At 48.4% G+C, this 11,567-nt stretch overlaps 1 protein-coding gene across 1 annotated transcript; it reads left to right on the top strand.

The window, feature by feature from the left end:
• The first annotated feature begins 2,912 nt into the window (after positions 1–2,912).
• Positions 2,913–11,121, top strand: EN2 (engrailed homeobox 2). Its single transcript, XM_060783458.2, has 2 exons — positions 2,913–4,136; positions 10,713–11,121. The coding sequence occupies exons 1-2, from the start codon at positions 3,485–3,487 to the stop codon at positions 11,027–11,029; spliced, it is 969 nt and encodes a 322-aa protein (XP_060639441.2). The 5' UTR covers positions 2,913–3,484; the 3' UTR covers positions 11,030–11,121.
• Positions 11,122–11,567: the final 446 nt, after the last annotated feature.

The following is an 11,567-nucleotide window of genomic DNA, read 5'->3' as shown; positions in this document are numbered from 1 at the left end:
TTCCCCGGCTGTCAGACCCTAAAAATAGCTCATCGTTACTGAAATATGGAACCACAACAACACCCGAATGCAGCACCAAACACTCACAGACTACACGCACATATTTGAGAGCAAAGTGGGGATAGGTTAATACATCTCAGTCTGATTTTGGTCCCTTTTTCTTCTGATGCTTTCAAGGGCCAACTAGATCCGTGCCCGCCTCTCCTTTGGCTTCCTTCTAAGATTAATCTAAGACTAATCAGCCCCCTCCTGGAAAAACAACGCCCGAGGCCTCTTGCCAGGTCGAAACGTGTGGGGACTCTGTGTGGGTGTGAGGGGGAGGGAGAGATTTTTAAGGAGGGGGGAGAGACAGATATTCCTCAATTGCTGGACTCCGGTCCGCCTGGCCTTCTGCTCCCCCCCCCCCCCCTTGTCCTTGCCTGATTCCTTTCCCATTTCCCCCCACAAAACCTCACTTTTTATCTCCCTCTCCTCTTCGTTTCATTTCTCCGGAACAGAGGGTGAATTTGCTCCAGTATGTGGTGAACCAAGAGTCCTGAAATATTGGGAAAGGGCCGGGGAAGCTGCCTGGAGTGGAGGAGGCGCTTTCTGTTTTGGCTTCATGGAGAGGAAGGGGGGGGGGGGTCCCTTCGGCTCGGCTAAATCCTGTGTCTCACCATTCATCTCTCCCTTGAAAGTGTTTATTGGTGAAATCTCTTCTCCTTCTTTCTTTCTCTTTCTCCCCTTTCTTCTTCTTCTTATTCTCCTTCTCTCCTCCTCCTCCTTTCTCCTTCCCCTTCCTCTCCATCTCCTTCTCTTACTTCTCCTCTTACTTCTCCTTCTCCTTCACTTCTTCTTCTTCTTTCGCTTTCTCGTTCTCTTCTCATCTTTCTCCTTCTCCCTCCTTCCTCTTCGTCTCCTCCTCTTTCTCTTCCCCTCCTCCTTCATCTTCTTTCGCCTTCTCCTTCTTTTCTCTTTCTCCTTCTTTCTCCTTCCCCTTCAACTTCGTCTACTCTTACTTCTTCTCCTTCTCTTACTTCTCTTTCTCCTTCACTTCTTATTCTTCTTTCACCTCCTCGTTCTCTTCTCCTCTTTCTCCTTCTCCCTCCTTCCCCTTCGTCTCCTTCATCTTCTTTCGCCTTCTCCTTTTTTCTCTTTCTCCTTATTTCTCCCTCCCCTTCAACTTCGTCTCCTTCTCCTCCTTCACGCCTTCTCCTTCTTTCTCCTTCTCCTTCCCCTTCGTCCCCTTCTCTTTCTTCTCCTTCCCCTTCGACTTCTACTCCTCCTTCTCCTCCTTCAGTTCTCCTTCTTTTTCTTTCGCCTTCTCCTCTTTCGCCTTCTTCTTTCTCCTTCCCCTTCGTCTCCTTGCCCTCCTTTACGCCTTCTCCTTTTTCTTTCCCCTTCGTCTCCTTCTCTTTTTCTTCCTTTTCCTTCTTCTTTCGCCTTCTCTTCTCCTCTTTCTCCTTCTCTTGCTTCCTCCTTCCCTTTCATCTCCTTCTCTTCCTTCTCCTTCTTCACTTCTCCTTTTTCTTTCGCCTTCTCCTCTTTCTCCTTCTTTCTCCTTCCCCTTCGTCTCCTTCTCTTTTTTCCCCTTCTCCTTCTCCTTCTTTCTCCTTCCCTTGCTTCCTCCTTCCCCTTCGTCTCCTTCTCTTCCTTCTCCTTCTGCTCCTTCACTTCTCCTTTTTCTTTCTCCTTCTTTCTCCTTCCCCTTCCTTCGTCTCCTTCTCCTTCCTTCTTCTCCTTCCTCTTCCTCCTGTGTCTTCCAAAGCAACACCCAGTGTCCCTTCCCTTCATTGACCTTTGGGTGACTTTCACAATTCCAAGTCCAGCCAAGCAGAGATCCTGCGGATGTCATAGAAGAGCCGAATCACATTTGGGTGCCTTGAAGAGGACCTTTTGTGGACGGAAGAAGTTCCAAGCAAGCAGAGGGAGAACAATCTCAGGGAAAAGGCTGGGTGGCTCTATTGACCGATTATTTTGCATTAGTTAAGGAAAAATAGCTCCAAAGATCTGCTTCTCTCTCTGTGTGTCCCCCCCCCCCTTTCCTACGCTATCCAATCCCCTTCGTGGTGTTTATTTTGATTCCAAGCGCTGGGAGGAAGGGGAAAGCCCTCGTCCTGCTGCCTGTCAATGCAAACCTCTCTGTTTAATATTGTTTTTGAAGCCCGAATACATGATCAAAGGCTCCTGTCCGGTTTGCAGCTGAATGATTCAATTATCAGACCCTCTCGCATATGTTGCACGGCAGCAGCAGCAGCTCGGTCCCAGGAAGAAGGAGATCCGCGCCAGGGAAAAAGCGGCTGCTTTCGAAAACAAACAGAAAGCAGGGATATTTGGAGGTCTTTTTCCTGCAGGCTAGGCTTTGGGATTACAAAAGGGGAAGGCTGGTTGGGGAAGGGAGGAAGGGGGAGGGAGGGGCACCCAGGAAAGAGACGCTAAGACAAAAAAGAGGGAGACGGAGGGGGAAATTGAACCGCTTGGGATGCTTCCTTTCAACCCCAATGTGCAAATAAATAAATCGGCTGCACACACACACACACCAAAACTTCCTTTGTATCGCACAAGGAATTGTGGGATTCCGTCCCTTCTCCCTTCCTTTCCCCCCTCCCAACTCGGATTGTAAACAGTATGGATTGTATACATTGAGATAGAGATGCAGAAAGAAAGGAAAGGGGATCCTCCACGTTGCAGGTATGTCTGCATTTGACAAAAAAGCACAAATAGGAGAGAGAGAAAGGACGCTATAGCTTTAAAACCGGGGGGAAAGGAAGAGGAGAGGGAGGAGGGGGGAGAGGGAGGAGGAGGGGGGGCTTCTGCTGCTGTCATTTACGAGAGGGCGGCTGGGTCACGTGTGGACGAGCCCGCTCCGCCATTGGCCCGAGGCACGTGTCTAGGATACCGGCCTTTGCGACGTCACTTGAGGAGCTGTATTAAAAATAAGAACAAAAATCCAGAGTGAAAGTATTTCAGGTTCGGGGGTTAAGTGGCTTCTAATTTCACACCTCCAAAAGTGTAGACAGGAAGGAGAGAGGGAAAGAGAGAAGAGGAAGAGAGATCTCCTTCTCCTCGTTTAGCTCCTCGCCTGTCTCCTTCCGATGCAACTTGGACTATTTGGCTCAAAGGGGAGGAGGGCGTCGGAGGCGGCGGTGGTCGTCCAGATGCCTTCCCAGGCTGCGTTTCCTGGGCGCTGCTGAGTAGATACTCTCCCTCTCCGGTCTCCAGATGGGCTACCACTGACCCACGCTCTCTCCACCCCTGGGAAAGTCCTCGGGATGGATCCACGCCGGGGCCACGAAGGCACGAGGCGGGCGCCCTGCTGAGACTGAAGGCGGACAAGGCCCCGGAGGAGGTAGAGGAGAAAGAGGAGGAGGAGAGGAGGAGCAGTCCCGCACGCCTTTGCCGGGGGGCTGAGGGGGGCAACGCTGGCCCTGGATCTCTGGGAGGGAGCTGAAGAGCCCAGAAGGGCGCCCGAACAAAAGGGGAAGCCAGCGTTGCGGGGCTCAGCATGGAGGAGCGCCCGGGCAGCGAGCAAAGCGGCGAGGAGCAGCAACAGCAACCCCATCCCCATCCCCATCCCAACCATCCGCCGGAGGAGTCCAGCAGCGGGAGCGAAGCGGAGCCCAACCGGCGCCGGGCGGCGATGCTCCTTCCCCGGGTGCTCCAAGCGCCTCCCCACCGGATCACCAACTTTTTCATCGACAACATCCTGCGGCCGGAGTTCGGGAGGAGGAAAGAGGACGGCACTGGCCTTAGCTCGGACTCTCACTCGCAGCAGCAGCAGCAGCAAAGCCACCCGCACCACCCCCAGCAGCAGCAGAACGCCCCTCACCTCCACCAGCCCCAGCTCCTGCCCGCCAGGAGCCCCTCCGCAGCTCCCGCCGAAGGAGGAGGAAGCGGAGGCGGCTCCAAAGCCCTGGCCCCGGCCAAAAAGGGAAACGATTCGGGCGAGACGGAAGGAGCCTTGAAGCCCCGCGGTGGTGGTGGTGGTGGTGGAGGAGGAGGAGGGGGAGGGAGCAGCAGCGGGGGAGGCGGCGGAGGAGACCTCTCGCTCAGCTCCGACTCGGACAGCTCCCAGGCCAGCTCTTTCCCCAACGGGCAGCCCATGCTCTGGCCCGCCTGGGTCTACTGCACCCGCTACTCCGACAGGCCCTCGTCAGGTAAGAGAACCGGGACAACACCCCCCTCCCCAGCCCCTTAGCAAGAAGCACAAACTCCCGGAGAAAGGAAGGAAGGAAGGAATCCTCCTCCTTCTCCGCAGTTTCAAAACAACGACAGCAAAGTTGAACGGGGGGGGGGGGCAGAGGGGGAGAGGGACAATATCGGCCCATATTTATGAAAGAAGGGTCTTAATGAGTAGAGGGAAAGACTGAATACAGAGAGGGGAGGGGGGTAAAAAGGCTGCACGGCACACAAAGCGACCTCCAGTCCAGGCACTTTGGAAACCAGACCAAACACCGAGCCTCCGAAGCGATGGAGAGAGGCGGTATCTATCTATCTATCTGTCTGTCTATCTATCTATCTATCTATCTATCTAGCGCTATCTATTTATCTAGCTAGCTCGCTATCTATTTATCTAGCTATCTAGCTATCTAGCTCGCTATCTATCTATCTATCTCTAGTTAGGTAGGTGTATATATTTCTTTCTCTAGTTATGTAGCTATCTATCTATATAGTTATGTATGTATGTAGTTATGTACATAATATTATGTACATAATATTATGTACATAATATTATGTATATAATATTATGTACATAATATGTATGCAGTTATAAACATTATATGTAGCTATCTATGTAGTTATCTATCTCTTTATTTAGTTATGTATCTATGCAGTTATGTACTACATAACTAGATAGATAGCTATATAATATGTAGCTATCTATGTAGTTATCTATCTAGTTATGTATCTATCTATCTATTTAGTTATGTAGCTAAGTAGTTATCTATCTCTGTAGTTATGTAGCTAGCTATCTTAGTAGTTATAGATTTAGTTATGTAGCTATGTATCTATGTAGTTATGTAGCTATCTAAGTAGTTATCTATCTATTTAGTTATGTAGCTATTTATCTATCTATGTAGTTATGTGGCTATCTATCTATGTAGTTATGTAGTTATCTATGTAGTTATCTATCTATGTAGTTATCTATCTATGTAGTTATCTATTTATCTATTTAGTTATGTAGCTATGTTTCTATCTATGTAGTTATGTAATTATCTATCTATTTAGTTATGTAGCTATCTGTCTATCTATCCAGTTATGTAGCTATCTAGTTTTGTAGCTATCTATGTAGTTATGTAGCCATCTAGTTATGTAGCTATCTAGTTATCTATCTATCTATCTATCTATCTAGTTATGTGGCTATCTATCTATGTAGTTATGTAGCTATCTATGTAGTTATCTATCTATGTAGTTATCTATTTATTTATCTATTTAGTTATGTAGCTATGTTTCTATCTATGTAGCTACCTCTCTATCTATGTAACTATCTATCTTTCTATCATCCCGCCCCTTGAGTAGGACCTGAGGGAAAGTTCCTTGTACTAGGATTCCTAACCCACTCCTTTCTCTCTGAGTTATGTATCTCTGAGAAAGGAGAATAATGACCTCTGCAAGGCCTGGCTCCAGAAGTCCCGCCGCTTGTAAACAGGCCTGGAAACGTGCCCCGTCCTTTCCTGCCTCCTCATCCCCGTCCAAAGGGGCCTGGAAGCACCTCCAAGCCTTCGGGGAGAAAGAGGGACCCCCGGGAGAGCTTTGCTTTGGGTGGTGAGGACCCCAAGACCCCGGAGAAGCAGGGAAATGCCTTCCTCTCTCGCCAGCCAGCGCCATTGGGAAGGCTTTGGCTTTGGAAGGGAGAGAGAGCGACAAGCTCCTTAAACATGGTCTCCTCTGTTTACAACCCTCGAGTCTCAAAGCCGAGCCGTTTCCCCCCAACTGACTTTGCAATTTATACCCCAAACCACTTTTAATTGTGGAATAAAAATTCCAAATGAGTAAGAGAGCGGTGTTTCGGATAATAAACATCCCCCGCCTGGTTCGAAATTTGCTCCATTGTTCTCCAGCCGCCTCCTTTGTTAATATTTAATTATCATACATCCCCACCATGGCCCAAAACAAAGATTTGAGTCGATTCCTTCCATAAAAGGCTGGGAACAGGATCTTTCTGCCGATAAAATGTTTTGTTTTGATTTTAGTTTTTGCATGTAACGCTCAAAAAAATATAAAAATACAAATTCGGCAAGGAAATTCGGTTAAAAATCCCAAAACAAAACAAAAAACCCTACATACGTTTCGATTATAATATGTCATGGATCGAACAAGAGAGGAAGTCGGATCTTGAGACCAATATTATTAAAAGAAAGTGCGTTTTGTTTCCCTGTTTATGATGGTGTTGCCGGAGTTGGTGCAAACAAGAGGTAAACATTGAGTAGAGTAAAACAGAGTTGGGGAGTTTGCAGGCAGGAGCTGCTTCCTACTTTCTCTGGCCTCTGAGAAATAATCCCAACTCATTCTGGGTCTCTTAAGAGACCCAGAATGAGTTGGGATTATTTCTCAGAGGCCAGAGAAAGTAGGAAGCAGTTTCTATATATATATTTGCTGTCCCTCGGTCAGGAAGTCAGGACACTAGAGGCACTCCAAGTGGCCAGTTTCTAGTCAAAGGACATTTAGCATTAAAACGTAATTGTGATTTTAAATGCATTAAATGTACCCTCAACTCGCTTCTGACACGATAAATAAACAAATAATCAGGAAGTATTTCTGGTTATACTTCCTGGGAGATATCTCTGGCCCACAGCTGAATAAAACCCCACATTATCTGGTTTGAATTGGAATCTATGGCATTGTGGACTCGGATAACCCATTTCAAAGCAGATATTGTGGGGTTTTCTGCCTTGATATTCGGGGTTATACGACTGTGTGGAAGGGACGGAGTGGGGAATGGGAAAAGACGAGACTTTGATACGGTGGTTGGCCAAGTGAAAGCAAAGTTCCCTGTGTCCCTCTCCCCTCCCTTGCCTTCTTCTAGAGGCCCGAGGGTCAAAATCGCCTTCTCAGGGCCCTTCCATACAGCTATATAACCCAGAATATCAAGGTAGAAAACCCTAACAGTATCTGCTTTGAATTAAGTTATCGAGGGCCCTTCCATATAGCCCTATATCCCAGAATATCAAGGCAGAAAATCCCACAATATGTGCTTTGAAATAGGTTATCTGAGTCCACACTGCCATATATTCCAGATAGTGTGGAGGGTGTTGAGATAACCCAGGACCCTTCCACACAGCCCTATATCCCAGAATATCAAGGCAAAAAATCCCACAATATCTGCTTTGAATTGGGGTATCGAGGGCCCTTCCATACAACCCTATATCCCAGAATATCAAGGCAGAAAATCCCACAATATGTGCTTTGAACTGGGTTATCCGAGTCCACACTGCCATATATTCCAGATAATGTGGGGTTTTTATTCAGTTGTGTGGGAGAGTCTTCAGATAACCCAGGGCCCTTCCACACAGCCCTATAACCCAGAATATCAAGGCAAAAAAAATAAAATAAAAAATCCTACAATATCTATTTTGAATTGGGTTATCGAGGGCCCTTCCACATAGCCCTATATCCCAGAATATCAAGGCAGAAAATCCCACAATATGTGCTTTGAACTGGATTATCCGAGTCCACACTGCAGTATATTCCAGATAGTGTGGAGGTTTTATTTAGTTGTGTGGGAGGGTGTTCAGATAACCTAGGGCCCTTCCACATAGCCCTATATCCCAGAATATCAAGGCAGAAAATCCCACAACATGTGCTTTGAATTGGGTTATCTGAGTCCAAACTGCCATATATTCCAGATAGTTGTGTGGGAGGGTCTTCAGATAACCCAGGGCCCTTCCACACAGCCCTATATCCCAGAATATCAAGGCAAAAAATCCCACAATGTCTGCTTTGAATTGGGGTATCGAGGGCCCTTCCACATAGCCCTATATCCCAGAATATCAAGGCAAAGAAATCCCACAATATCTGCTTTGTACTGGGTGATATGAATCCACTCTCGAATAATGTGGGATTTTCTGCCTTGATATTCTGGGATATAGGGCTGTGTGGAAGGGCCCTGAGTCCACACTGTTATATATTCCAGTTCAAAGCAGATAACGTGGGATTTTATTCATCTGTATGGAAGGTGCCTGAGACTCTTTCGGGCTGAACGGGCCCTGGACGGAGGCCGAGAAGCGCCCCTCTCTCTGGTGGGCTCCTTCTCCTGCCAATCCACAGAGGGCACAAGCAGGAAGGAGTCAGGAAACGGGCAGGTCTTGCTGAGGCCTAGCCGGGGTCGCTTAGAGATGGGATTGCGCCCAATTCCCCCCAGAACAAAAGAGAGGACAACCCCCCTTTCCCCAATTCCCTTTTCTCCTTCAGCCTAAAGAAGAGCGGGCTGAGACTGAGTAGAAGGAGTCCCATTTATCCAGGCATGATTCCTGTACCGTTCCTGGACTTGTTCCCTTTTAAAAATACAAACCCAATTTCCCTTCTCCTTCAAGTCTAAAGAAGAGCGAGCTAAGGCTGAGGGTCTTTCCACACAGCTATATAACCCATAATCTCAAGGCAGAAAATCCCACATTATTTGAGTGTGGACTCAGGGCCTTTCCACACAGCCCCATATCTCAGAATCTCAAGGCAGAAAATCCCACAATATCTGCTTTGAACTAGGTTATCTGTGTCCATACTCAGCTAATGTGGGATTTTCTGCCTTGATATTCTGGGGTATAGAGCTGTGTGGAAGGGCCCTGGGTTATGAGAGTCCACACTGACATAATCTGAACCCCTCCCTCTGATATAATTTCCAACAAACAGTGGGCCCTTCCACACAGCCCTATATCTCAAATTATAAAGGCAGAAAATCCTACAATATCCGAACTGGGTTATCTGAGTCCACATTGCCATATATTCCAGTTCAAAGCAGATATTGTGGGATTTTATTCAGCTGTGTGGAAGGGGCCTGAGTAGGGGGAGTCCCCTTCCTTCAGGCCTGCTTTCCTAGGCTTTTTCCCTTCTGCAATACAAACCCAATTCCCCTTTCTCCTCCAGCCAAAAGAAGAGAAGGCTAAGTAGGAAGAGTCCCATTCATCCAGACCTGCTTTCCTGAACCTTTCCTGGGCTTGTTTACCTTCTAAAGTGCAAAGAGTGAACTTGGAGGGGTTGGGGAGGGGGCAGGAGAGAGTCTCTCTCATCAAAGGCAGAGGTTGGTGGAGGTGTCCTTGGCCTGGCTCCCTTCTTTCCCCTCTCTCCTCCCTTCCTCCTTTGGGTTGGATTCGAAGGAGTTGGGGAGGAAACGGGGCAGATTTGGAGGAGTTGGAGAGGTGAAGGAGTTGGGGAGGAAGCAAGGCTGGATTTGGAAAAGTTGGGGAGGAAACAGGGCTTGATTTGGAAGAGTTGGGGAGGAAATTAGGATAGATTTGGAAAAGTTGGGAAGCAAAGGGGGCTGGATTTGAAGGAGTTAGGGAGGTGAAGGAGTTGGGAAGGAAACGAGGCTGGATTTGGAAGAGTTGAGGAGGAAAGGGGGCTGGATTTGGAGGAGTTGGGGAGGTGAAGGAGTTGAGGAAACAAGGCTGGATTTGGAGAAGTTGGAGAGGTGGAAGAGTTGGGGAGGAAATGGGGCTGGATTTGGAAAAGTTGGGGAGTAAACGGGTTTGGTTTGAAGGAGTTGGGGAGGAAACGGGGCTGGATTTGGAAGAGTTTGGGAGGAAATTAGGATAGATTTGGAAAGGTTGGGAAGGGGGCTGGATTTAGATGAGTTGAGGAGGAAACGGGGCTGGATTTGGAGAAGTTGGAGAGGTGAATGAATTGGGGAGGAAATGGGGCTGGATTTGGAATAGTTGGGGAAGAAATTAGGATAGATTTGGAAAAGTTGAGAAGGAATGGGGCTGGATTTGGAAGAGTTGAGGGGGAAAGGGGGCTGGATTTGGAGGAGTTGGGGAGGTGAAGGAGTTGAGGAGGAAACAAGGCTGGATTTGGGAAAGTTGGAGAGGAAAAGGGGCTGGATTTGGAGGAGTTGGGGAGGAAACTGGGCAGGATTAGGAGGAATTGGAAACGTGAAGGATCTGGGGAGGAAACAGAGATGGACTTGGAAAAGTTGGGGAGGAAACGGGACTGGATTTCATAGACTCATAAAATCGTAGAGTTGGAAGAGACCTCTTGGGCCATCTGGTCCAACCCCCTGCCAAGAAACAGGAGGGGTTGGGAAGATGGAGAAGTTGGGGAGGAAACAGGGCTGGATTTGGAGGAGCTGGGGAGGAAATGGACCCCATTTTGCCCCCTTCTTTGCCGATGGAGGACTTTGGAGGAGTTGGGAAGGTGGAGGAGTTGGGAAGGTGGAGGAGTTGGGGAGGAAACGGACCCCATTCGGCCCCCTTCTTTGCCGATGGAGGACTTTGGAGGAGTTGGGAAGGTGGAGTTGGGAAGGTGGAGGAGTTGGGGAGGAAACGGACCACATTCGGGCCCCCTTCTTTGCCGCCCCTTTCCCCAGAGTGTGGGCCTCCCCTTCTCCGATCCAGGCCCTTTTAATTGGCCCTGCTTTTCCAGAAAGAGCTGGAGTTCCCCCCGAGGGACCCAGAGAACCACTTAGCTGGGGAAGGCCTTTCTCTACATCCCCGCCATTCCCTTAATGATTGAGTTAAGCGTCCAAGGCCTGGCCCCTTCCCTCACCCCTCTCTTTTGCCCTCTTTCGCCCCGGACGGCAGGCCCCAGGTCGCGGAAACCAAAGAAGAAGAACCCCAACAAGGAGGACAAGCGCCCGCGGACCGCCTTCACGGCCGAGCAGCTGCAAAGACTCAAAGCGGAGTTTCAGACGAACAGGTACTTGACGGAGCAGAGGCGGCAGAGCCTGGCCCAGGAACTCAGCCTCAACGAGTCGCAGATCAAGATCTGGTTCCAGAACAAGCGGGCCAAGATCAAGAAAGCCACCAGCAACAAGAACTCCTTGGCGGCCCACCTCATGGCGCAAGGGCTGTACAACCACTCCACGGCCTCGAAAGACGGCAAGTCCGACAGCGAGTAGAGGAGGAGGAGGAGGAGGAGGGAAGGAAGGGCGGCAGAGCTGATTCCAGGCTTTGGGAAGCTTGGGCCTTCATCCAGGGGTTTTGGACTGCAACTCCCACCATTCCTAACAGCCTCAGGCCCCTTTCTTTCCCCCCTCAGCCGCTTAAGCGGCTGAGGGGGGAAAGAAAGGGGCCTGAGGCTGTTAGGAATGGTGGGAGTTGCAGTCCAAAACACTTGAAATGAAGGCCCAAGCTTCCCAAAGCCTGGCTTATACAATGCAATAATTTAACTAAAAAACACAAAACCAATAAGGGCCAGTGTATAAAGACTATACCAGCATAAATAGTGGAGGGGGAAGAAAAAATAATATTGTGTATTAGAATAATATACTTCTGCAATATTCAGTGTGTGTATATATATATATTATATTATATATATTATATATATATAATTTACAGGTTAAGGTGTTGTAAAAAAAATTATCCGATGATAAAAATATTTTTTTTTTCAGTTTGATGAAGCTTAAGTTAAACTTTTTTTGGATAGGCTTAAGCACT

This window comes from Anolis sagrei, chromosome 6 (genome assembly GCF_037176765.1).
Source record: "Anolis sagrei isolate rAnoSag1 chromosome 6, rAnoSag1.mat, whole genome shotgun sequence".
Lineage (NCBI taxonomy): Eukaryota > Metazoa > Chordata > Lepidosauria > Squamata > Dactyloidae > Anolis > Anolis sagrei.
This window is presented reverse-complemented; position numbering and strand designations above follow the sequence as displayed.

Excerpts from the sequence above, each read along its gene's own strand:
- EN2 (XM_060783458.2), top strand. The coding sequence starts at position 3,485 with ATGGAGGAGCGCCCGGGCAGCGAGCAAAGCGGCGAGGAGCAGCAACAG. Across the intron at positions 4,137-10,712 it reads CTCCGACAGGCCCTCGTCAG|GCCCCAGGTCGCGGAAACCA; the intron begins GTAAGAGAACCG and ends CCCGGACGGCAG.